The 27,314-nt window shown below is 35.1% G+C and overlaps 1 protein-coding gene and 1 pseudogene across 3 annotated transcripts in view; both read left to right on the forward strand.

The window, feature by feature from the left end:
* ADGB (androglobin) overlaps positions 1-27,314 on the forward strand; it is a 161,532-nt gene that overhangs the window by 128,321 nt on the left and 5,897 nt on the right. For 2 of the 3 annotated variants that reach the window (XM_025422506.3, XM_025422507.3), the window contains exons 28-34: positions 3,534-3,733; positions 5,293-5,404; positions 13,420-13,589; positions 19,505-19,681; positions 20,417-20,519; positions 23,057-23,266; positions 26,978-27,068. In XM_025422506.3, the coding sequence (XP_025278291.1) occupies positions 3,534-3,733; positions 5,293-5,404; positions 13,420-13,589; positions 19,505-19,681; positions 20,417-20,519; positions 23,057-23,266; positions 26,978-27,068 (1,063 nt within the window). The remainder of the gene's footprint in view (positions 1-3,533; positions 3,734-5,292; positions 5,405-13,419; positions 13,590-19,504; positions 19,682-20,416; positions 20,520-23,056; positions 23,267-26,977; positions 27,069-27,314) is intronic. The other variant, XM_025422508.3, reaches the window with a different exon arrangement.
* On the forward strand, positions 14,465-17,318 carry LOC112645555 (calcium-independent phospholipase A2-gamma-like; annotated as a pseudogene).

The following is a 27,314-nucleotide window of genomic DNA, read 5'->3' on the forward strand; positions in this document are numbered from 1 at the left end:
ATATATACTTTAAAAATATGATCTCTTATCTTTTCATTTCCTTAGCAATGAAAGGTTTTAATTTTAATGAAGTCAGTCATCATTTAGAAAATATTACTAGTGCAGTTTGTGTTTTATCTAAGAAATCTTTCTTAATCCAAGGTCATGAATATTGTGTCATATTTTATTCTATAATAATCTTTCCACCTATGTTTAATTTATTGACTCATTTCAAATATTGGTATATAATGAAGGTAGAGGATCAAGGGTTTTTTTTATTCCCGTATGGACATCCAGTTGTTCTAGCACTATAGGTTGGAAGGACATTATTTTATACATTGAATTCCCTTGACATTTTTATCAAAACTCAATTGAATATGTATGCATGGGTCTATTTTGGAACTTTATTTTGATCAATTGATATTCAATCAATCAATATTCACTCTTAGTCCAACACCACATTTTCTTAAAAATTGTAGCTTTAGATTTTGATTGGGATTGTGTTGAACTTGGAGAGAATTGGCATCTTAACAAAATGAATTTGCTGGTCCCACGAACATAGTATCTCTCTAAACCTATTTTAGTCTTTAATTTCTCTCTCAACTCTGTTTTATACATACAATGTACAGATTTTACAATACTTATTAAATTCATACCTAAATATTTTGTTTTTATAGTATTGCCATGTAGGACTAAGAATACATGTGCTTTAGATCACTTGATATCTGTATTAATTTCCTAGTGTTGTTGTAACAAATTACTCAACCTGGGTGGCTTAAACCAACACAAATTCATTCCCTTACGGTTCTGGAAGTCAAAGTCCAAAATAAAGGTGTTGTCAAGGCCACATTGCCCTCAAAGTTTCTACAAGAGAATCTTTCCTTACCTCTTCCAGTTTTTGGTGGCTCTTGGCGTTTTTTGGCTTGTGATTGCACACTTTTGGCAATCCCTGCCTCTGTCTCCACATAGCCTTCTTCTTTCTATGTGACTCTGTGTTATCTCCTTTTCACACCCATCATTAGATTTAGGGCCTATGCTCTTCCAGGCTGATCTCATCTCAGGATTCTTACCTTTTTTTTAAAAAAAAAAAAAAACTTTTTTTTTATTGGAAGTCAATTTGCCAACATATAGCATAACACACCTAGTGCTCATCCCACCAAGTGCCCTCCTCATTGCCCATCACCCAGTCACCCCAACCCCCTCACTTCCCCTTCCATTACTCCTTGTTCATTTCCAAGAGTTAGGTGTCTCTCATGTTTTGTCACCCTCACTGATATTTTCACTCATTTTCTCTCCTTTCCCTTTATTCCCTTTCACTAATTTTTATATTCCCCAAATGAATGAGACCATATAATGTTTGTCCTTTTTCCGATTGACTTATTTCACTCAGCATAATACCCTTCAGGGCCCTCCCTGTCGAAGCAAATAGTGGGAATTTGTCATTTTTAATGGCTGAGTAATATTCCATTGTATACATATACAACATCTTCTTTATCAGGATCTTTATCTTAATCATAGCCTCAAATACCTTCTGTCAAATAAGTTCACATTCTGGATAGGCCTATCTTCTTGAAGGTATCATTATTCTACTCATTATAATATTATATATAATATATAATATTCTACTCATATAATATAATTATTATAATAATATAATAATACCAGGGGCAGTTAGCCTCTGTTCATTTTTTTTCACTGTCCACTTCTATTTAGATCATTTTGATTACTTATCTTCAAGTTTACAAATATTTTCTTCTGACATGACTATGTGTTTTTAAAGTCCATCTAGGAATGTGTCATTCCAGGTATAGTCCAACCCTGAATTTTGTTTTGATTCTCTATTTCGTTTTTCTGTTAATATTCACCATTTATTCTTCCCTTATGTTGATCTTTTCTCTTAAATCCTTAAACATGTTTCTAATAGCTATTTTAAAGTTTTTGTTTGCTAAAGTTTTTTTGTTGGTTTTGTTTTAGTACTAACTCCAACATCTGTGTCAGCCATACCATTATATCTATTGACTTTTTTCTCAAATTATGTTCCTGTTTTTGACTTCTTCACATCATACTGATTGTGTGCTGCACATCATACATGCTACATTGTTGAGTTAAGATTATGCTCTCTTCATTAAAAGAGTTTTAAATTTAAGTAGTTTATTGAGAGGTTAGCTTAATCCTCCCAAGACTTGGTTCTAAGTTTTCTTAAATTGGGTTTATTTTATTTTATTTTATTTATTTTTATTTATTTATGATAGTCACACACAGAGAGAGAGAGAAAGGCAGAGACATAGGCAGAGGGAGAAGCAGGCTCCATGCATCGGGAGCCCAACGTGGGATTCGATCCCGGGTCTCCAGGATCGCGCCCTGGGCCAAAGGCAGGCGCCAAACCGCTGCGCCACCCAGGGATCCCTTAAATTGGGTTTAGAGCTTCCATTACTCTAGGGTTCATTGTAGTACCCTTAAAGAGTAGCCTTTCTTGAGTCTCAACTGATGCCCTGTGTATTCAATTTTCCTTACTTTGGCAGGATTTCAATGTCTCTCAACACTGTGCAAACTTCAGAATCACTAAGCTCATTATCTCCTAGGTGTTGTCTGCCAGGCACCATTAGATATTTGTATAAATGAAGTTTACAATTAAGTTAAAGACCCAAGTCTTTATTTTATTTATAAGCCCTATGCTTATTTCTGGGCTCCTTTGTGGCTCAGATACCTGCCCTCTTGTACCTTGCCTCACAAATTTTAGTGGCCTCAGGAGCCTCAAATTACAATCTTGCTTCCTGAGCCTGACAACATTGTTGTGCACTGTTTGGACTCTACTTCTCTGTGCCACAGTCGAGAAATCTACAGGCAGAAATCTACAGAAGTGGAGAGATCTTTTTGTATGTTTTATTTCTTTCAAGGATTACAGCTCTGAGTTGTATATTATTTAATGACTGAAAACAGTTACTAATAAATTTTGTCTAATTTTATTTTTTTCATGGTTTTGAGTAAATTCAATGCCCATTATTTTGTCCTGCCAAGAACTGGAGTTTCTCTGTGTCATTTCCTTATGTTATCTCAATATATGTTTAATCAATTAATGACATTCAGCACATTTCTCTTTTTATCCCTCCAAATGGTACTTTTATTATCTTTTAGTTACAAAAGAATGAATATAAAAATTAAAAATAAAATAGGAGTTTTACATAAGTGTAATAACACACACATACATAGTGTATTAAACACTGAAGAAGCTAGGGTATATGGTATTAGTTTAGTGTCACTCAAATGACACAAAATGAATGAAAAATTATTGAATTTTTATATATTCTTTCAGCAGTCAGTGGTTGCTCAGAATATGCATTGCTCTCTGCAAATGACATGCTATTATAGTAAATTTCTTTAAGACCAGAATATCTCCTAAAAGCCAGGAATATTGCTTTTTATCTCATTAAAATCAAACAAATTGACCTGTTCCTTTGAATGTCTTATGAAAGGATACACCTAAATAACACAGTTGATCATAACTATGCAATTCACACAATTTAACTGAAGTCTAATATTTTTCCCCTATTCAGCTAGCAAGCAAATTCTTTTAATGCATGCTGCATCCAAGAAAGAGCAAGAATTGTACATTAAGAAGAAATCTACCCAGGGAAGTCAGAAATCCTATAAGGGTAGACCTGCAAGTATAGTAGTAGACACTGGTCAGCCTCTTTTGGACGAGGAAATTATCAATGTGCCCATCACAGAAGAAACTGTTAGCACTCCACAGCAGGTATATTTGTGTTTAAGAGAATCCTTTAATGAATGGTATTACTCCTAAAAATTCAACAAAAATAACAATGATTCTTTTCCTAAAATTTGTCAATGTATATGATACTTTCTATCTGCAATGCCACCAGTGTATATCGGAATCAAGGGATTGAACATCGTTTAACAGTTTCTCTTTGCCAAGATGTTAAAATATATGGCAAGTTTAATGTGTACACTAGCCGTATAATGTAGATGTAAATATCATACATGAGTTATAAGGCTCTATAATTATGAAAAAGATAACATATTAATAAAAACTAATTTGCATATACCCTAAGTTTAAAAATATATATGTACATATAAAATAAGGGACAATTCATGTAATTTCAAGTAACAGAGAAAAAACAAAATGTATCCATCAGAAATAAAACAAGCAAAAATTAATAAAAATAAAAAGCCAAAAATTAATCCTAATATGACTAATGACAATAAGTACAATTATTGTCATTAATTAGTTAATTAATAAGTGAATTATTGATCAATGAAAAGAATAAAAAACTAATGTTAGATTAAAAAAATAAGATCCAATGATAACTACCCTAAAAGCGACACTTTTAAACAAAATGACACAGAAAACTTAAAGTTGGAATGAGAAAACTGTGATGATATATTAATCTCAGTGCATAGAATTCATGAAGGATATTGTGTAAAAATAAAAGGAAGAATATAACAAGTAAATATGACCATAACTTACATATAGCATAGCCCAGCTGTCCAGAGTCAATGAATAAAAAGCAAAAACTGTTTAGAACTACAGAGAAAAATAAAGTTAGTTAATATTGAAGACTTTAATACACAACTCTCAGAAACCAAAAGATCAAGCTGAAAAAATACGTATGATCACTAGGTTTGAAAAATTTAAGTATAAGCTTGATTCTTTAGATATTTTTATAGAATATTTCACCTAATAGCGAATATACTTTTTCATACACACATAGGAAGCCTCAATAAAAACCAAACTATATTATACTGATGTCATCTGAACATAGTGCAGTAATATAGAAATTAAATAACAGCCTAAAATCCCATAAATGTGTAAGCAAAATAAAATATGCTGAATAAGTTTTAGTTACAGAGAGCATCAAAAAAAATTATGAATACAAAGAACTCAGTAACAACTAAAAGATACAAATCAAAATTTGTAACCACATCTAAAGTAGCTTTCAGAATTCACTTTCAAATTAATTCATCAGGAAGCACAAATGATTAAAAACAAGCTAAGCAATTGAAGCAAAAAGTTAGAAAAAGAGCAAAAGAATAACTCACAAAAAAAGAAGAAAAAATCTTTAAACATGGATGCAAAAATTTAAATATTAGCCTATATAATGGCAGGTGTTGGTGGGGATGTGAGGACAAGTTTTGTAGACAATATGATCTTGCAAAATTTTGGAGAACTGTGATAGTATTCAATCAAATTATGAATATGTGATCCAGAAAATTATGCATTTATTGTGTGTTTATTAGGCATATACTATGTTTATTCTTTTTGTTTGTGCTTAAACATTGCATTTTATTTCACAGGTCAACAAATATATCATACAGTGTTTGGTATTGTATAACAGTTGGCCTCTTACTGAAAGTCAGCTGACATTTGTTCAAGCACTAAAAGAATTGGAGAAAAGTGATAGCAAAGGTATGTCACCCTAAATGTTAGTCACATACTTTATATTTCATATAAAGTATTTACTAGTAAATTAATCATGTTATTAATTTTTAATAAAACATTATTGCTTAAAATTTGCATTTCATATCTAGTGGCATTTTCTGTTTTGTTAACTGATTATGTTTCAAAATCTTTGCTGCTTCGCTATAAGAACTAAAAATAAATGATTGTTTGGGCCTTGTTTAAACTTTCTTTGTGCAGTTAGTAAAAATTACTTGATGATTATCTAAGAAGCGTACAGAAGACTTTTCTGTTATAAATGATATTTGTGTAAGTTGTTGAGATAGTATAATTCTTGAAGATTAGTTCTTAAAATATTTAATAGAAAGATAATCTCCAAGTGAGAGGATTCAAGTTTATTTTTTCAAATATAAACTACTCTCAATATTCCTGAGTAGGAAATTTGATGCATTAGAAAAAGAAGATCTCAAAGTAGACCCATGCAGGTCAAACCCAGGTTGTTCAAGAGTCCACAGTAGTTCTCACTAGCACATAATACCATTGAGGACAGGGAGTTCTGTGGAGTCTTGCCTGTTTAATCTTGCATTATCCATAGTGCAGACTGTGCACACAGTAATCACTCCAAATTTGTTGAATAAGTGAATGAAAGGATACATCTAAGCTACTCTTACTACTACTATTGCCCCTATTCACTGATTGTCAAAAAACCCTGTTCACACATTTGCTTGCTTATACTAAATGCATGAACCTGTTCATGTAAAGGCTTGATAAAGGTTTATCACCAAAATTAAGAGAAAATTATTATTATTGAACTAAATCTTTGTAAGAAGGGACAGATTCTATGGTGCAACATAAAAGCCAAAGAAAATATATGAAATTAAATGATACTGAGAGTCCCCATTTCCTTTGTCATGTATCTAGTGTGTGTCCATAGAACATGTGGCACTCTATGGGAATCTTAAACTTGTCTGCCTTCTCACTGCCCCTCTCTTACTGGGAAAGGGACTATGCTTCAGCCTCATTATGCATCTCTAGAACCAGATAGAAGTTGTTAGTAAATATCTAGTGAACAAATGCATGAACCTGCTGTGCCAGGAACAGCAAGAGTGTTTAAGTTCTAATAGCATCCTGGCCTGGTGTTTAGCATGGACACATGTAGAGAAAGTAGTGGCACCAGAGCCACTTTGTTACCACCTTTTTGCTATCCACATGTGTTTTGTGCTTAACCTGGAGCAAATTCTGGTGCTCAAAATTTGTTTCTTGAACCAGTAGCTGTGCCACAGGTTACTAATGATGTACATAAAATCCCAAAGGCAGACACCCTTTCATAATCCCCTAGGTAAATTCATAGAATATGAGTTTATCTGAAACATCTCTTCATTCTGCCTCTACCTCTCCTCCCAGAGGCAATAGTACCCCCACTGCCCAGTGCCACTGAGAATATCTGAAATAATCTTAAATACAGAGCAGATAAGACTTCAATATAAAATTCTTGTCTTCCAGAAAAGAACACAATGATAATATGAATAAATGGCATATGGAAGCTGAAAACTCCTTTAACTTAGTCATTATCTCCACTTTCTCTAGAGTACAAATCAAAGTCTCATAGTTTATACTATGCTAAAAAAATCTAGATATTTTTCTGGTATAAATCAATAGAAATCTGCTTGAAATAATGGGTGATGCAAATTACTGGGTGATTTTGTCTCACCCTCCTATAAAGATGTAGATAATATATAATATAGTAGATTATATATTTAATGCTAAAGATCCATGTGCCAATAAAATATTCATGATTATAAAAATAGGTCAAAATAATACAAAAATGGCACTATTTTGTGTGAGCATGTGTGTATGATGCGTGTTCAGCAAAGATAGCATTTTGTTTTTTGTTTTTTAAGGAAAATGTATAGTACTACTAGATTTTACATTACAGTTCTGGGTACCAGTGATTTTAATAGGTCAGAGACTGTGAATAAAATCCCAGGGGTTTTTTTTGTTTGTTTGTTTTTGTTTGTTTTTTTGTCTGTGTGGGCTCTTTCATGAGTTGTCTGTAGCTCTTTATGCTTCTGATTTCTATATTATAATATTCTGTTATGCCTGTTTCAACAAGCTCAAAATAGTCATGCTACTGTTGTTTATAGCAATGATCAGTGTGAACTCAGATCCACATGACAGGGAATAAATAATCCCAGTTTAAATCATGAAAAGGAAACAACAGAAACAATCTTTCTAAATTCAATTGAGGATCTAGTTCATGGGGAACACCTGTTTCTGAATAATGTTCCAGCAAGATGGAAGAATGCACACTGAGAAAGGAGATAATTGTGAAAACATTTAAGCTGTTCAGGAAAGGTAGCAAGGACATTGAATAATGCTGTTAGAATAGTGAATGAGGTGCTTTCTTTCCAACTCTCCAAGGTGAACTTCTAACGTCTAAAAAGGTGCAAAGTATCTTCAAATACCCTCAAGTCTAGTGAAATGCAAGTTTTTAAGTTTCTGTGTATATTTTCTTCAATAATTAGAAATTTGTTCCCAATATACATAAATTGTGTGAATTATGTAAATTTATGTCAACTGGGGGATATTTGGAAAGAGAAGAAATGACACTTTAAAGTGGAGCTAAGGGGTGCCTCGGTGGCTCAGTCAGTTAAGTGTCTGCCTTCAACTCATTTCATGATCTCAGGGTCCTGGGATGGAGTCCCGTGTCAGGCTCCCTGCTCAGCAGGGAGTCTGCTTCTCCCTTTCCCTCCGCCCCCAACCCTGTTCCTACATGTGCTTTCTCTCTCAAATAAATAAATAAAATCTTGAAAAAAGAAACTTCAAAAAATAATAAAGTGGAGTTGGGGGAAGGGGTATGAAATAGTTTGTATGATTAAGTCCTGAAGAATACCAAGCAGGGGAAGTGAACCATTGCTTTGGAAATGACAATGGTGAGAAGAAGATCATGTCTCAGAAGATATACAGGAGACTGTTTTGACCTTCAGGGCTGGAGAGAGGCTAATGTCTGTCAGAGGAACATGAGGAACAGAGCAACCAGGAAAGCCCTATGCACATGTCTCACTATTCAAGGCCATTCTCCTTCTTGACCTTGGTCAGGAATGATGGGGAAGAAAGATTCAAAAATGTTTTTTTGTGCTAAGTTCACAGAAATTCTTTATTGTTAACATAAGGACTTCATCTGCTGTTAGACATTAGTGATCCTAAAATGTCACTACTCTTCAAAATTATATGAGTGTGTCAGAGAGCAAAAGTGGGTATACAAAGAAAAGAAAATAAAGAGTACATACTAATATGTTAAAGTGGTTATGTCTCATTTATATTTTTTAGTATCTAAAGATAAAATTTCAAATTTAAAATGTATAAATCAGAAGCTTTTACTATTTTAATCAAAGCAAATCAAGCCAAAAAGAATGTAATTGTTATTTTATAAGCAAAAAAAAAAAACCACTGGAGAGATCTAGAAGTTTAGTTATTAAATTATGATCTTTTTAGTGCCATTATGTGCCTCTTACTGTGCTGTTTACTTTTCATATATGATCCTCAATTCTCATGAAAAAAATCTGAGAAGTAGTTAATGACCATCCTGATTTTACACATGAGAAAGTGAAGTTTGGATGCTGTAAGTAACTTGCCTATATTTACACAGATGGAAGCAGCAAAGATTTTCACCTAAGTTTGACTTATTCCAAAGCCCACAACCTTTCCACTATACCATTTTGTCCTTTAGAGACTTTCTAACTAGTAGTATTGACATAGTACTAATGGTGGTAGGGGTTGTACCTGCTAACATTTACATCAGAGGGTTTGTGAAGGCTTTATGTATATTGACCCAGTGAATCCTAACATCAATCTATGAGGTAGATGCTGTAACTGTTATCATTTTGCATATGGGACACTGAGGCAGAACACTCTGTTTAAGGAATATGCCCATGGTCACACAGCTAATTACAGGCATAGCTAGGATTTTGAATGGGAGTTGATTATCTAACAAAGGTTTTGGGATGGAAAAAATAATATATGATAGTACCAATCCAGATCTTTATTGTGTCCTCAATAAACATCTTTATTTAGGGAACTATCTGTATTTCTTTATTAAACACACAAGTTTGCATAAAGGGTCTTCTCATGTTTTTTCTGAAGATCTTTTAGGTTTCTCAACTTCAAGTTGTCTAACATGGATGCAGTTCCAATAAACAGACCAATATGACAAACTATCGTATTTCATATATTTTATATATATTAATAGATGTCAAACTCTAGAGGAAGTTAAAAAATTAGTATCTGAAATAAACACAGTAGTATAATTCATCAAATAGTATAATGTAAAGTATCCAGTTGGGTAATGATACAAAATTAGTAATATAAATTAAGCTATTTTAAAATTAGTATTTATTAGACTTATGGTGGTGATCGTTTTTGCAATATGCACAAATATCGAATCGTTACATTGTCTACCTGAAACTAATACAATATTATACATCAATTATGCCTCAATAAAAAAATAAAAAAAGAAGGAAGAGAAAAGGAATTACTAATAAATGGAGAAATACAGCATAGCACCTAGAATGCCTTAGGCTATCTGAAACTGGGTTATTTGTCACCTGAGACATTAGATAATAACTCCTATCTTTCAAGGTTGTTGTGAAGTTTCAAGATAATATGTGTAAAGTTCCTAGAATCTAGTCACCCTCAAAGAAATGGTATTCTCATTATTATGTACCCAACTAGAAAAGAGTTTTTCGGAATAATTGCATCTTCTTTTTTGACATCGCATTTGACAATTTTATGTGTGAATGAACAACTGCTAAAATTAAATTACATGTTGCCTTGTATTATACATTTGCTTCTGAAAGCAGCCAGTAAATAAATTCAGAATTGAATTGTATTTCAAATGAACTAGGAAATTTTTTTCTATTTGAAAGCATATGTTGGTCAATCTTATGAAAGTTAAGAAGCTTTTGGATTCAGAATAATCTGTATCATGTTTATAAATGTGGATTTGTAGGCAGCCAGTTTGTTTAAATGAAAACATATCGATATGTCAACTTCTATGTGCCAGTTGTATTTATAGCTCAAGACCTATCAACTTCAATTTTTAAGGGTATGATGTATTTTAGAAAAATTGTTACTAATCTTTTCAATTTTTAGCTTACTTTTTCAATTGTAAGTGCTTTAGATCAAGAAGAAATTGATCAAGTGGCTTTTTTTTCATTAATATATTGGTGTTCTAATTTAAAATTTCATGTGCTTCCTAAATTCAATGGAAATATTGCCACATTTATTGATTTAAATTCAACATTCAAATTCTATGAGAAATAAGATATATAATTTTTTTCCAAAAATTCATAGCTTTATAACCCATGATAAAAAATATGGCCTGAAATATACCTATGTTCAACTTAGAATATTTATGTTATAAATTTTTAGGAAACTTGTCTTCTGGTTAACATGAGACAACAGTGCCACCTTTAGTATATTTCAATACATAAGTTTTAGTAGAAATTGCTTGCTGCGACAGGTGACTTTCTCTTAAGGAAGTACAAATTAGAGGATCTGGAGCAGGTAACACTTTGTGATATCATCTACCTTCATAAATAATTAGTTGTGTTGTTATTTGAAAGTCCTTTTGCCAGTATGTTACATTTTTATGTTACTGGCCTGCTCCTTTCAAATTCTAGTCTATTTGCAAAGACACATATAAACTTTATCGTTCTCAAAAGACTTTGGTTTTTAAGTCCCACCCAATTTTATTAGCAGGACTATAATATTATTTTCTTAACTCTAATTAACAGTATATTGTTCTTCCTTAGGCACAATATATGCATGGTGTTTCCATTTCAAAGTCTTTGAAGAAACCAAACATAATCAGATTAGCTAGCTGGCTATCCATCTATCTATTTATCCTGTTTACGGGGTTCCCTGGGTGGCTCAGTGGTTTAGTGTTGCCTTCGCCCTGGGGCGTAATCCTGGAGTCCAGAGATCGAGTCCCACATCAGGCTCCCTGCATGGAGCCTGCTTCTCCCTCTGCCTGTGTCTCTGCCTCTCTGTCTCTCTCTCTCTGTGTCTCTCATGAATAAATAAATAAAATCTTAAAAAAAAAAAAGATTTTCCTGATTACATGTACCAAGTACAATCACACTTGGTAAATGTATACTTAATCCTGAGCAAGTATTCTAGTTTAGAAATTATGCTAATGTTCAAATTCCAGCTACTTTTTAAAGTTCCTGGATCCATAAATCTAAGCACTGAATTTTAATCATAAAAAATATGTTTCTGTAATTTTTTTTATTACCTACTGAAGATTTATGTCTACTGTATTCTGGGTAAATGTAAGATAAAGAAAGAGGAAAACTAAAGTTGTAATGCTAAAGGTATTTTCAAGTTCATTTCATCAATAGTTACTGCCCAGGCATTTCTTCTCTGCAAGGAGTATATTAGTTTATTTCAATGGTCATTTACTCTAGAACTCTGCTAATTACATGAATATACAACGTGAGGTCACATTTTTCATAGGTTTTGAATTAGTAGGGTATTTATTCTTATACCTTATTGATAAATATGCTCTAAACGCATACAGTTTCCCTATAAAGTTTTACTTATTAACAATCTGATATGAAGACATATAATGAATTCAGAATTATACTAGGTGAAGTTAGGGATCAAAATGAAGTATATAATGGTATTACGGCTTTTAAAGGACTTGCAATTTGTGAGAAAGTTACTATATTGTATGCTATTAAAGAATAGGAAATTATTTTCTTCTATATTAATGATGTAAAGGAAGGCAGTGGTGTGCATCTGCTGTATGCCTGACACCATACAATATGTTCACATATGTAAACTTGAATATTAGAATATGTCAATTTGAAGGGAGTCAAATACATCTAAATATATGACTGAAACTCTAAGACCTACGGTTAGTAAGAAAAAAAAAACCCCAGAAATACTTAATGGGGCAGTTTGAGGTTTAATTTCAGCTGAGTTTTAATATCTTAAAAACCCAGTGTGTATGATACTAGGTCCAGTCCTATTTTAAATTCCCTGTGTAGTTTATTTTAAGCCCCGTAGGCATGGTACTAACTTCTCCATTATACAGAAAAGAAAAGAAAATCAAAAGACTGTAATAAATCTGCCAAAGTAAACCTATTGAATAGTTGATCCAAGATTCACCCCAACTCACTTGGTTATATGACCAAAGAATTTTCCCTAGTGTAACATTTCTCAGCAACTGGGATTGCTGGCAGTAAGACAAGTTGCTCCCTTAGAGAACTGTGGTACTTACAGTCCCTCTGCAGTCATGAGGATGATATACCCTAATTTGAAAATCACTAATAACTGGCACTAAGTCATTGATAAGAACTGGATTCCTGACAATTACTATTTTACTTTGCTAGTGGGATGACTTACAGATTCCATTTTTGGAAGGGGCTTACATGTTCTTTGAACTCATGTTTGAATGATCACTCAACTCCCAACGTAAGCAAATTGTTGAATATGCCCTGTTGGGTCTTTGAGAATGATAAAAATAAAGAAACATAGTAGGGATTCAACAAATATCATTTGTTCCTTTGCCACTTGGATATGTAGTTGTTAGAAACAGGTAATAGAACATAAGGTAAAATCCTTCACATCCTCCTTTGAGCAAGCAGAGGGAAGAGAATAATACATATTATAGCAGAGATAAATAAATTTATTATTGTAGTGGAGATCCTGGCCAAGGAAATTAGGCAAGAAAATTTACTGAAAGGATCCAGACTGGAAACGAATTAGATAGTGATAATTTTTGAATAGGCTTACAAATATCAAAACCTACTGATTTATAATTTCAGTGGTGTACCATGTGTGAATTATCTCTGTTTTGTAAAAGAGAATCACACAGATCTTTATACAATTTTTTTTAAAAAGGAAAAGAAATCCAAAACTCTTAAATTAGCAACTTTTTTCCTGACCTACTCCCCTTTTCCTGCGTGACATGATTCTATTTTTACGATTCACTGGTTTCCATTTTTATGTCTCTCTAGCTCATGGAGAGAAACACGAGGAGTTAGTCACCTTAGGAAGCCCGGATTCCCATACTATTAGTGAGGGGCAAAAATCTTCAGGAACTTCCAAAACAAGAAAAGGCAAAGATAAATCTTCGGAGAAAGACAAGACAGCCAAAGAAAAGCAAGCACCTCGCTTTGAGCCTCCGGTGGGTGTAAATGTACATTCATGGGGTCCCTACTTGTCTATCTTTCCTGTGGACAAAATTGAAAATGTCCATCTCCTTGATTCTAGCAACCATCTAGATAAATTTAAGGATGTTCCTTGGATACTTTCTGCCAGCTGCTTTCCCAAGTTTAGAATCAAAAATCTATTAATCAAAATTTTAAGACACTGTGTCTATAAGACACTGAATTTTGGCTTTGGCCTTTAATATTAATATTATACAGTCCTTACCTTCAAAAAGCTTGCAGTCTGATGGAGGAGACTGATGGCAAACAGAGTTTTAATATGAGATGCTGCATGTGAAGTGGTAGGAAGAAGAGGTACTTATTCTAGCTTCTCTCTCCTAGAGGAGCCAAATCCTGACCTGATTCAAAGAGCAAAGACATTCTAAGGTGAAAATTAACACACTCTATGTGGTTTTTTGTTTTGTTTTGTTTGTTTAGCATTAAAGTATGAAAGATGGGGCTGGAGAGGTAAGGGTCAGAAGGAGGAGGACTTTAAGCCTCATTAGGAGGCTAGGACTCTATATCTACAGCCCAGAAGTCATGATTCCAAATTCCTTCAGGACCAGTTAGGTAATTACAATGATTAGGGATAAGGAAGAAGTTGTGGGGGCAAAGTTGAGGAGTGTAAGCACAGTCCTAAACATACTCAAATTCAGATTATTTAAAAACACTGAACTCAAATTACCCATGAGGATAAAATCTTCCGAACACTTGTGATCACTGTCTAGGCTAAGCTGGGCTGGGGGTGGGATGGAAGAAGAGGGATTAAAAAATAAATTGACGTGATCAGATTTACATTTCAGATACCCTGGTGGCTTTTAAAGGTATACATTTAAAGGGAAAAAGACTAGGGATGTGGAAAATCATTCAAGAAACTACTGCAGTAATCCAGACAAAAGCCGGCAAAGTGTACCAGGTACAGGTAAGAAAGGAGGAAGAAGACAAAAAAGAACTATCAACGAAATGAACAGTGCACATAGTTCTTAATGCCAAGTGGGTGAGAAGGAACAAGAAGAAACAAAGGATATCTCTTGGGTTTGCAGGTGAATCAACTGAATAGGGTGTTGGTATCACTAGTAAAGGACAATAAAGGTAAATTAACAAATTGGGAGAAAAGATAATGACCAGCTGCCCTACCCTTCAGTAGTGAAAAATCCTGTCCAGTTGCATTGCCAGGATTTAATTTGTTAGTTGGATTGTACCCTTGGAAACATTGGAAAGTAAAGCTTAACCTGACTTCTTGCTGGGGGTGGAATGGAACTGATGAGGGGTGGCCCCTTGGCTGCTGCTCTTCCTTTGTGTTGGGACTCAGCTGATGGAGGCCAGCTCTAGTCAATATCAGTGCTGAGAAGAGGAAAGTTACTAGTGCTGCAGGAACAGTTGCAACCTGCATCCAAGAAGTCTTCTTGGATGCAAGAAGTCTGGTGGGAAGCAGAGAAGCAGCTGCTTTTTTTTGTGCTCACTCAAACATTATTGGAGGATAAGTCACATCAGTCCACAAAGAGGTTTTCATCCAGGCAAAATAAGATATAAATGGATTAAAGTGAAGCAGATTCTTCAGGACCCTGAGATCATGACCTGAACTGAAGCCAAGAGTCTGACACTTAACTGACTTAGCCACCCAGATGCCTCCATGTGTCCTATTTTAAAAAGAACTTTGAACTTTGTTTCAAAGTCTGTTTTTGGCAATCAGAATGAAATGATTTCACATTTAGCTCAAGTTAAGCCAAGTTCTAGGACATTTTAAAAAGGGTCAGTTTGTGGCTGGTTAAAACAGAAAACCATTAAACCATTAAATCTCTGAAAAAGTATAGTGTTCAATGCAGCAGAAAATAGTTTTCCAGAAAAGAAAAGCCACGGTAAGAATGAAGGTGAAGATAGGGGGAAGTGAGTGAAGCCTTTTATTACACAGTATAACCACGGAATTTGAAGAGTCATTGCAGCTTCTATCAAATCATATTAATTCATACTTCAAATGTCAGGGGAAACATGCCTTATAAAAAGGAAAATAAACATTGCTAGGATAAATCAGAAATTGAATATAAAAACACTGAAGAAGAAAAATCCAGTTCTCCAGGTCCTGGCATCCTCACTGACAAGAAGCTATGCTTATATTTTCTTTATACGCTGTGGAAAAGCCTGCAAGCCCCACTGGACAGCTGAGATTCTTCCAGTTTCTACTAAGCAAAGTACCGCTCACTTTCTTATCCCATTGGAGGTGTGCAAACTCGATAGCTAGTTACACTAGTTGGCCTATCCCCAAATCAAAGTCTGATTGGGTCAGGAGAACAAAAACAGGGGATGAAAGCTGTGTGGGCTATGGCAAAGACAAAAAGGCAAAAAAGCAGAGAAAAAAAAAAGGATTTGTCTCTTCAGAAAGAAAAGATTATAAGGGTATTAATGACAGAACCCCGGCTTTAGTTCAAACATAGAACAACGGACCCAAAGATCTATGTTAATAGGATCAAAAACTGACTCTTCATCTACTGTAATTTCTTGAGGGAAAAGAAGTGACTTCCATGGAAAGAATTGGTCTATATTTATTACAATTATTACAAGAATGGTGCTCTTCAGGCCTTAATTGGCTACATGAAAACAATGAAAGGAAGAGCTATCCCAATTCTCACAATTGATGGCAGAAGAGCGAGGGGGTTGTGTGGTTGCTCTTCAGATACTTCCAAAATGAGTTAAGCTTGCTTAGAAGCCAGTTCTTCAGCTCTTCGACTGCATTTGAGGTGTATGCACAGCTGTCATATGAGCTTTCCTATTGAAGTTATTTTGTCGGGACCTAGATGAATGTGAGGAACTTTATCAAAAATTAGTATCACATGTGTTTTCACAAAACGTCATTGTTAAAGCAGTCAAACCGAGTTGGAGCCATGCATTTTTGACTCCTAAAAGGAGTCAAACGTGGGGAAGTACTTCCAAACCATGCATTTTTGACTCCTAAAGGAGTCAAACGTGGGGAAGTACTCTCAAGGATAGAATGGGATATGCACCAATGATTGAACAAGCAAGGAATCCACAGTCCTGAGGGAACTGCAATAAGTACCATGATAAACAAGGGGAAATGCCAAAAGCTTTTCTATTCAGAAACTATGGTCATTTCCCCGGAATCAACTCTTACTATTTGGGTAGCTGTCAGTATAAAATGTGGCAGGCCATATGAGCCTCATCTGCTACTCCAGGATACTTTGTAGAGCATGCATTTGGGAAGTGATCTTCATCAAGCTGAGTGACAAGTCACCTTCTGAATAGCTCCTAAGTGTTTGTGCTGCATGAGCATAAACATCTTTGGCCAGATGTCCCATTCGAGTGCATAGTATACTACACTATAGTATATATAGTATCTGGGCATTGGACATTATAAGACACATGTGAGAGACACTGATATACACAAGCTTGAAAACCAAACTGTCTAATGATACAAATAGTGCTATAAATACAGCAGTCCATATAGTACTTGATGATTTATTGCTTCCTGAAACATATTTTAGAGTCAGCCCTATAACGTGTGATAACATACCTCTCTCTGGATGAAAATCGAAATGAAAAGCTGCAGCTGGGGGCATTAAGGTATGTAAAAAGAAATGAAGAAAAAAATTAAAAAACTTGTAAAAATATTAAGTCAAGAAAAAGCAATTCTACAGAAAAGTAGTGATTGGGAAAAAAAAACTGGTGGCCCTCCATTCTTTTTCAAATTGTGATGAATGTTCAGAAGATCCATCATTTAATAAGGAGTTGTGGAATTCGACCTGAATTAACTTTGAAATACTCATGAATTCTGAGGAATCCGAGAAAAGATGGTACTTGGATCAGTTTGCGCAGCACACAATGCATTCTGTAACCAAGAATTCACATGAGAATTACAGAATTCACACAAGAATCAGGTTTTTAAGATAATAATAACTAAGCTTTAGGAATCTTAATATTGTGCCAGTTGATTAGTAGGCATTGATGTTATATTGTTTCATATTTGAAGATGTATTAACATATATGCCAAACAAGAAACTGAAAACATATTATACTTTGTATTTTCACTTTAATCACCATAATCATGTTGAATTTACTTGATCATCGATTTTATTTCATGCAGAAAAGCTAATTTCTTCTTAAATTTATGTTACTTATGTTTTCACTGGCTACATTTTATAATCCAAATGCTGCCCTTTATTGTAATAGCTAAATAGATATGGAAAAAGAAAGAAAAATTTCTTTATCAAGGGATTATTACTTTTGAAAGGACCAGACTCAATTTTCTTAAAAGCAGGTTATTTTTTAAAAATTTTTTAAAATTATTTTTTAAATGTATGTAGTCATGAGAGATAGAAATCTCTTTCTAGAGAGAGGCAGAGACACAGGCAGAAGGAGAAGCAGGCTCCCTGCGGGGAACCTGATGTGGGACTCAATCCCAGGACCCTGGGGCCACGACCTGAGCCAAAGGCAGACACGCGACCACTGAGCCACCCAGGTGTCCCTGAAATTAGATTATTTTTTAACATTGTTTGGTTAAAAAACATAGGTGAATTGATTTCAATCAACCACTTTCTTTCCTTGAAATGTCAAAATAATGCTGCGCGTTAACTTCTCTAGATGTAGCTCCAGTTTATCATTCAGTTTTATGAAATAAATTATTTGGATTCACTAAGAAAATATTATTATCATCCACAAAATAAATTATTGAGCTTTAAAACAAACTCTTACATGTTTACAAATTCATAAACTCTTACATGTGCCCCTAACCCTGTAGTCCTTCATCATAGTCCCTTTCCTGATCCTAGAGAAGTTTCTGATAGACTCATTTATCATGCAGCATAAAAGATAATAAAATCTTTTGTACTGTGTTGTAAAAGGAAGAAATAAAAGAGCTTTCAATTGTGAGATTTAAGTTCTCATCTGAGCATTAGGGGAATATTGTAGAAGGGAAAAAGATCTCTCACAAGAACTTTATTCAGTGGCCCTACAGATCCCTGCTTCGCCATCTACATTATTTAACATGGATAATTGACATTGTCTCAATAGCGTATGTAAAGTGCTAGTAACCACGTTAGATTCAGCCTCTCTCCCTATCAGATTGTCACCAATGAGCCTCACTTATCTACATATTTCAAGCCCTATGTCAATCTGCTTCTAGCCTATAGTTTGTGAAAATAATCCTATGAGATTTCAAATGTTAACTTTCATAATGTGTATATATCCATTATGGACATGATCAACTATTCCTCCCCTCATTTTTTAAAGAGATGCTGTATACTCCTAAATGCAATTTAGAATTTTCTTTTTTTCTTTGTTGACAGTTGTTAGGTAAAATTTGCATGCAGTGAAATGCAGTAATCTTAATTATACAATTCAATGAATTGTGACAAGGGCATTCACCCTGTAACCCACATCTCTATCAAGGTATAAAGTATAGACCATTTCCATAAGCTTGGAGATTCCCTCAAGCCTCTTTGCGCTGGATTCTGACATCTTCACACACATCTGCAGGCAGCAGTTTTGCCTGTTCTGGAATTTCATACAAATGAATCATAAAAGATGTATTCTTCTCTGCTCAACTTCTTGATCTTAGTATGATGTCTACCTGTAAGATTCATCTGCATTGTGGTTAACCTCAATAGTTTATTACTTTTTAATGTAAGTAGCCTTCAATGATATGGCCAGATGATAATTTGTTTATCTGTTCATCAATTGAGAAACATTTATATTGTTTCCTTTTTTGGCTTTTATGAGTAAGGCTATAATAAATTTTTAGTCCAATATTTTTGTGAACATGTGTGTTCATTTCTCCTGGGTAAAAACTTAATAGTTAGATTATGGGTCATGGGCTAAAATCCAGAGCCTTTTGAATGGAGGAGAAAACACCTGACCCAAAGATTTTTATTTTATTTATCAGGTATCCACTGTTCACCCTCAACAAGAGGACCCAAATAAACCATACTGGATTTTGAGGTTGGTCACTGAACACAATGAAGCAGAATTTTTCGAAGTGAAAAAAGATACAGAACGAGCAGATGAAATCCGAGCCATGAAACAGGCCTGGGAGACAACCGAGCCAGGAAGAGCTATCAAGGTCACTCGAGTTTGAAAAGTTGTTCTTTAACTTTCCATTCCTAGGCATTGGTCTGAAGGAAGGGCCATGTTGGTAAAAGTGCCTAGTCTTTCCTTTAGGAATGGTACCTGGAATTTTGTTAGACACTCACTAAATGTTAAGACCACATTTGAATACATTGCGAAATGTTGTGCAGATGACCAATACCAGATGACTCGCAGAAGCGAAGTACATAATGGTGCCACTTATTGGCCCAAACTACAGATTCCCTCATTCTTTCATGTGGTGTGGGCAAATCCATGTCTGTTCTCACTCTCCCAAGTCAGAAAGGATAAAAATATTTAATATGTGCTTTCATGTACTTTGGACAGCCTTGAATGGATAGAAAGCATGTAGAATAACATACTTCGTGTCTCCCATCCTACTCGATTTCACATAAGAATCATTGCTACAGGGAACCATTATTGCTCATCTGTGTTTCATGTTCCAACTCAGGGTTAGTAAGCCAGATGAAAAAGGCTCAGGAGCAACTGGATCTAAGCCTGCATGCCTAGTGTATTCATTTTAGGACTGCTTCTTCATTAGTTCTCAAAAACAACTGTCAGAATGATGGATGGCTCAGAATTTGAGTTTCTTTGATAATCAGAGCTGGCCTCATTCAAACTGCCATACTTATTCACATTCTCCTGCTTCTTTCATGCATTCTTTAAGTGTTGTTGCCTGGACTGTTGTTCATTGATAGCATTTGTTCTTTAGGCTTCCCAGGCTCGCCTGCATTACCTCAGCCAGTTCATTAAGAAAATACCAGATGCTGACAGTGTGCCTGTGAGTGAGAGCCAAACTAAAGCAGTGGAGGAAGGTCAGTGAACCCTGCCCCAACTGCCTCTGAGCATGGAGCTGTGCCTTGTACCTTTTGAAAGATAGAGCATATTCTACAGGATAGGAAAACAGATTCTGAGATGTTTGCTTTTTACCAAGCAGATGTTTGCTTTTTCCACAAGGAGGCAGGGTTTTCTCCATTTAAGAAAAGATGAAACCAGAAATATGAATGCAGCCTGGTTCAAAGGTGGCAGTGTGTGACCTTAAAGGCAGGCCTACTAGTGTCAGTCAGGCACCTTTCTAATAATAATAACTATAAATAATAGCAATAAGATCAAGCTAACCGCTTTTACTGAGTGATTGCTGTCAGCCTAGGACCAAAAATACTAATTATTTAATTGAACACTCTCATGAATCCACTGATCTATAATAGGATTTCCAACTTACCAATAAGGACACAGGCCCAGAGTAATTTGCTCTGTAAATTGCTAAGTTCACAAGAGCCAGCTTGCAGATGGCTCTCTGTTACCCCAGAGTGCCTTTTGATGCTCCTGTCTATCCGCTCATTGGGATGCCCAGGGAAGCTGAAGGCATTCACATCCCTAGTCATGCTTTTCCACATTGACATCTTCAAGAATGTAATTCAATGATTGTTATAAAGATAATGTCCCTTAAGTTTTCATATAAAGAGTATAAACAACAAATATCACCCTGATTTTATTTTCCTGGGATGGGTACTCTTCACAACACTCTTGTTTGTTTTCTCTTTTTTAACCTACAGCAACGAGAGGTTGACAGTGCTATTCCTATTTTACATATAGAGAGACCAGTGCTCAGAGAGTCACCATACTCTTCCTAAGTCACACATCTAAAAAGTGATAAAGTTGGGATTTGAAATATTTCTAACTCCTAAAGTACTCACTTTTCTAACTGTTAAAGTCTGTTACCATATTAATAATACAAAGGTGAATAGGTTTTATTATGATTCTATCAGATTATTATTTTTAAATTCATTTTATTAGATTTTATTATTTTTTAAATGTTGTATTGAGTTATATGCATAAGAAAAATGTTGCACTAGATAACTTGTTAAAAATGGCAAGGAAGACTATTCAAGATTATTGCAATAGGAGTCAAGACCATTGTAGTAGGAGAGAGAGATTGAATTCAGCTTTGAATACAGCAGGGACAAATGGCGCTTTATAGTGACTAGGCAGAGAGGGATGAAAACTTACTCAGAAAAACTTGGTTAGATATCCAGGGTAGGGGAAGAGAGGAGCTGGGTTCGTGAGTTCTTGATAAATTAGTCCAGCAGGATTCTTTGCTAAAACTGGGATTCACAAGCCAAGGACAAGGCCTCGTGGAGAACAAGGCTGAAAGGAGGGTGACTTTGTCCTAAAACATCTAAGCAATAAATGCGCAAATATTCATTGTATAGCTTGATAAATTTTTACATTTGTATACACTCAGGAACCACCATTCAGATCAAGATATAAACACTTAAACATCCCCAGTCTTCCTCATTCCCTTCCCTCAGCCATGCTCCCCCTCAAGGTAATTACTAGTCTGACCTCTATTACCACATTTTCATTTTGTCTGTTCTTGAGCTTCATGTTTGGACTCGTACACTGTACACTTTCTATCCCTCACTATTTAGCTGGTCTACTTCTACTTGGGTCAAGATTAGTAAGGTACATTTTATAAGAAATTTATTTATTTTATCTAAGTTAAACTTCCTGGAATAAATTTTATTTTTTAAGATATTTTTAAAAGATTTTATTTGTTTATTTGAGAGAGAGACAAAATAGTGAGAAAGAGCATAAGCCAGTAGCAGAGGGTGAAGCAGACTCCCCACTGAGCAGGGAGCCTGATGCAGGGCTTGGGACCATGATCTGAACCAAAGGAAGGCAGACACTTAACCTTCTGAGCCACTTGGGCACCCCTGGAATAAATTTTATTTTAATTGCTTTTTTATTTGATCCTTTTTGCTCTAGAGGTTTATCAATTTTAATAATATATTTATTTCAACATTTCTCCATGCTTTCAAAAATTATCACCTTTTATTCAAAGCAGAATATAATATTAATTAAATTTTCTGCACATGATAAATGTGGGGGGGGGGATGTCTGCATAATGTGGAAAAGCAAGAGCTCTTTTCAGCTCTATTTTAAGATAATTTGAGACAAGTGCCTGGACACAGGGCTCCTCCAGAGAGGAGAATCCTACTCACATACATTTCCCCCAAAGCCAGTTAGTTGTACTTCCTCCAGGGCTCACCCTAGCAGTGGCCCCAGTGGTTAGAGATCCCATTTCATTGACAATGCCCCCCTGCCCCTGCTAAAGCGTCCATTTTTATGTGATGTTTTCATATCCTGAGGCACTTCCAGACATGCTAGTTGTCTGGACCATCCATGGTGTTTTCAGAGGCTACTAATGATTGTTTTTGCTAGTACTCTGGTTAGAGGTGGCAAAGCTTTCAAGTCTGCACACAACTGGCTCCCACAAGCCCTGTTACTTTTTGCATATGATTTTTATAGAGTGAAAATTTTCTTTAGTAATGCACATATCATGTTGTAGTTGAAATATCTTCGAATGCCATAAAAGAGTCAGACACAAAGGGTTCCATTGGCTCTGAGAGCAAAGATGTCATACTATCGGGGAATATGCTGTGGAAGAAATGGCAAACGAGCAAGGGCTTGAAGGATCTATCAAAATTGGTGAGCAGTGAAAGTGGAGGAACATCCCCAGCAGGGAAGGAGGAACAGAGTACACGAAAAGAAAATATCAGTAAGTATTATTCTCATTTGTAAGACAAATATGTACTTGGAAGTAAAAATTCTGGAAAAGACACTAACGTGATGACTAGGGTTATAAAACAGAAAAATATGTATTTTGGATTCATAGAGTTTCATTTTGCTTATCCAGAGTTGATCATTTGCTCAAGGACCTCATTACCTTAAAGATAGATGTGGACCCCCCAAAAAAATGTAGCAAGTGTATTTTTGTACATTTTTCTGTGTCTACAAATACTAAAAAATATGGGATGCCTGGGTGACTCAGCGGTTGAGCTCAGGGCCTGAATCCCGGGGTCCTGGGATCGAGTCCCACATCAGGCTCCCCATGGGGGGCCTGCTTCTCCCTCTGCCTGTGTCTCTGCCTCTCTCTGTGTGTCTCTCATGAATAAATAAATAAAATCTTTAAAAAAAATACTAAAAATAAAATTGCAGTGACCGCACATGCCCTTGTCACCAAACACAGATCCTTTCTATTTTATCTACAATATGCTACATGATATATTTTCCTTTTACCTTTTATAACAAATCTATAATATTTGGATTCTACAATTTTGGAGGAGAGGAGTTTTCAATGGTGCACAATGCACACTGATTTGGTTCATTTCTGTATAATGGGGATTCGTATTTGTTTGCTAAAATGAACCTAAATCCTTAATAGAAGGTTTTACAGAGAAATATCTTTTCATCCTGGACTCTATGAGGAAGGATTTCCCCTAAGCAGTTCCTGGATTCTCTGTTGCTAAGGGATTAAATGCCCTATATGGTTGAAACAATAAACTAGGCTGCCCATAGGGGATCCTGAGTCCCTTGCTCATCCCTGAGTTAGAAGCACTACCTATGGTAGTGACAGGGCAGCAGGGGTCAGCTATCCAGCTGTTAAGTTTTGTGACCATGGCCCGTTTGCCTCTCTCATCGAACTGCATTCTCCAATTATACCTATATCAGTGGCAAAAATCTTACTCTTTATTTCTCTACTTGTTCAGAACCCAGGCAGGAAAGAAAGATATTTTGGAAGGCTGCATCATTAGAAACAATAACAATGGTTCTCTTCTCAAAATTGCTAAACCAGTCTGAGAATTTTTAAATTAAAAACTGTTTGTGGTTAAAACAGGTCCTTGAAGGATTTCCACAGGGCAGAAGAAAATTCAGAAATTCAAAGAGCTTTTACTTATAGTAACAAGAGATTCTATTTTTTGATCCAATATTTTGAAAGTAAGCACTCATTTAATAAATAATGACATAAATGACGTGACACTAAAACTTAATTAGAATAGCATCTATCACTCTATATTAATATTTATTATGTAGAGTGGCTTTGCATGTATTATCTCACTGGAGCCTCTATGAACTAGCCAAAGCATATACTACTATCTCTGCTTCAAAATTGAAGTGACATAGATGCATCATGTGAGGGAGGGAGGCTGAAACAGTGCAGAGTAAAGCAGGATTCAAACCCTAGTTCTTTGGAATCCATATATTGTGATCTCTAAAGGAATGCAAACTTTCCCCCACACTAGGTTAAAGACCTGCGAAATGAAAATATAATTACATTCGGAAGTAGAACTGTTTATTTATATACTAACAAGGTAAACTTTCAAGTTGTAAAAATGGGATGTAATCAGGATTCTTCACTCCAGCCTTGGGTAGTGAGTCGTGCTGCAGATTTCATTTTTTGCGTAGAGCCCCAGACCAGAGTTGGCAGGCACCACTTCCATGTCAGCTTTTCTGCTCTCATTTTTCACAGTTGATTAAGCATCTGCCTTCAGCTCAGGTCATGATCTCAGGGTCCTGGGATGGAGTCCTGCGCTGGGATCCCTGCTCAGTGGGGAGTCTGCTTCTCCCTCTGCTATTCTCCTGCTTATGTTTTCTTGCTCTCTCTGTCAAATAACTAAATACAATCTTTAAAAACAAAAGATATTTCTAAATGCATATTCTCACTTTCAGAATTTATCCCATAGAGGGCCAGTTTGCAGACAGAGGATGGTATACACACACACACACACACACACACACAGAAACACGTACATCCACACGCACACACTTTGGGCTGCACTGTTCTAGAGGTACAAGGCTGTCATAATACACTTTCACCATATTCTGACACAACAGAGTTTTGCAGAACATCGAGATGAACCTTCTTGGCCCCTTTCCCGCACCCTTTTCTGTTTAAATATATGTTATTTGGTAGGAGGTAAGAAAACACAAGATTATACTTTCAGGGATCATTTCTATAGTTTGTTACAAACATCTAATTAACTAGTATTTTCTTTCCAGTCAAAGTAAGCACAGTTATGTCTTATAGAAACAACTCATGTTTGAAATGCCAAAAAGATAGCAGTATAAGTAGGTATGTTCATAAGAAAAGTAAATGAACTTTAGAAATCTAAGATCCCATAATAATCAAAATGAAAAAAGAAGTTATAGGCTATTGCTTTCTAAACATATTGTAGAATGTCAATTCTTCAAGAATGTTTTATGTTATAAAATGAAGAATATGATCGAATTTATGTTTTCATCATGGAGCTGAGTTGAGATGGTCACACAACTCTGTAAACATATTAAAAAGCATTGAATTATGGGATCCCTGGGTGGCTCAGCGGTTGAGTGTCTGCCTTTGGCCCAGGGTGTGATCCCAGGATCCGGGATGGAGTCCTGCTTTGGGCTCCCTGTGAGTACCCTGCTTCTCCCTCTGCCTGTGTCTCTGCCTCTCTCTGTGTGTCTCTCATGAATAAATAAATAAAATCTTTAAAATAAATAAATAAATACATAAATAAATAATACATACATACATACAATCTTTAAAAAAAGCATTGAATTACACTTTTAAAATGGGTGAATTTTATGATATGTAAATTATACTCCAATAACATTTTTAAAAGGAAAATAAATGTCCTGGAAAACCTGAATGGTTAATATTTTAGACTCTAAAGTCTCTTTTTAAGCTTGTACTCATGGGTTCATACGAGTCTACGGAGTAGAAATCTCCTGCTAAATTGATTTTCAGTGTTTGCCCGATGTATGTTACCTACTCCACAGATCTATAAGTTTCTTTTTTTTTATTTTTTTTATTTTTTTTTATTTTATGATAGTCACAGAGAGAGAGAGAGAGAGAGAGAGAGGCAGAGACACAGGCAGAGGGAGAAGCAGGCTCCATGCACCGGGAGCCCGATGTGGGATTCGATCCCGGGACTCCAGGATCGCGCCCTGGGCCAAAGGCAGGCGCTAAACCGCTGCGCCACCCAGGGATCCCAGATCTACAAGTTTTTTAAAGTAGACTGATATGTCTCAAATATTTTTTATCCTATTCTCATAATGTTTATGACGGCTTTTAACCCTAGACTAAGCATTTTAAATATTGAGTTATTTAGTTTATGATGAAATACAGTATGACTTTTAGTTCTTGTCTCCCTCTTCATTTAACTAGCTTCATGATAAGATTCTGTTACTCTTCTTATAGAATATATTCATTTTTCCATCTCCTTCATGTAACTGTAAGTATAGTAACACCAGCTAGAAGAGAGATATGAAATATAATTATATTTTAATAAAGTTACATTGTGCCACATTAAAATCATATTAAATTAGATAAGTCCAATCATTGGTTGCTTTTTTTAACAGAAGATATTTTTTTAATTAAAATAAGATATAACAGTCATGTAGTAAGTGTTGATTCTTTTTTGAAAGTCTAGGATTTTTTTAACAGGGCCTCCTTCACGAACCCCAACAATTTTGGAAATGTCTCCACAACTTATTAGAAAAGCGCTGGAGTGTGTAGACTTAACTCAGTATATACGGTAAGTTTTAATAAACATAATTAATGCAGACATCTGCGTTCATAGAATTTTGGATACATTAGTAAGCAGATACTAAACAACTGAAAATTTGAATTTAAATGCTTAATATACATCAATGTATTCAAATTTTTAGAAGTACATGAGTTTACATCTCAAATTTAGCAAATGTTTTATTAGGTCAACTATAAAAACATTTGAATATTTTATGTAAAGATTTAATTTGTAAGCTGATTAAGGTGAGTTGAG

This window comes from Canis lupus, chromosome 1, assembly GCF_003254725.2.
Source record: "Canis lupus dingo isolate Sandy chromosome 1, ASM325472v2, whole genome shotgun sequence".
NCBI lineage: Eukaryota > Metazoa > Chordata > Mammalia > Carnivora > Canidae > Canis > Canis lupus.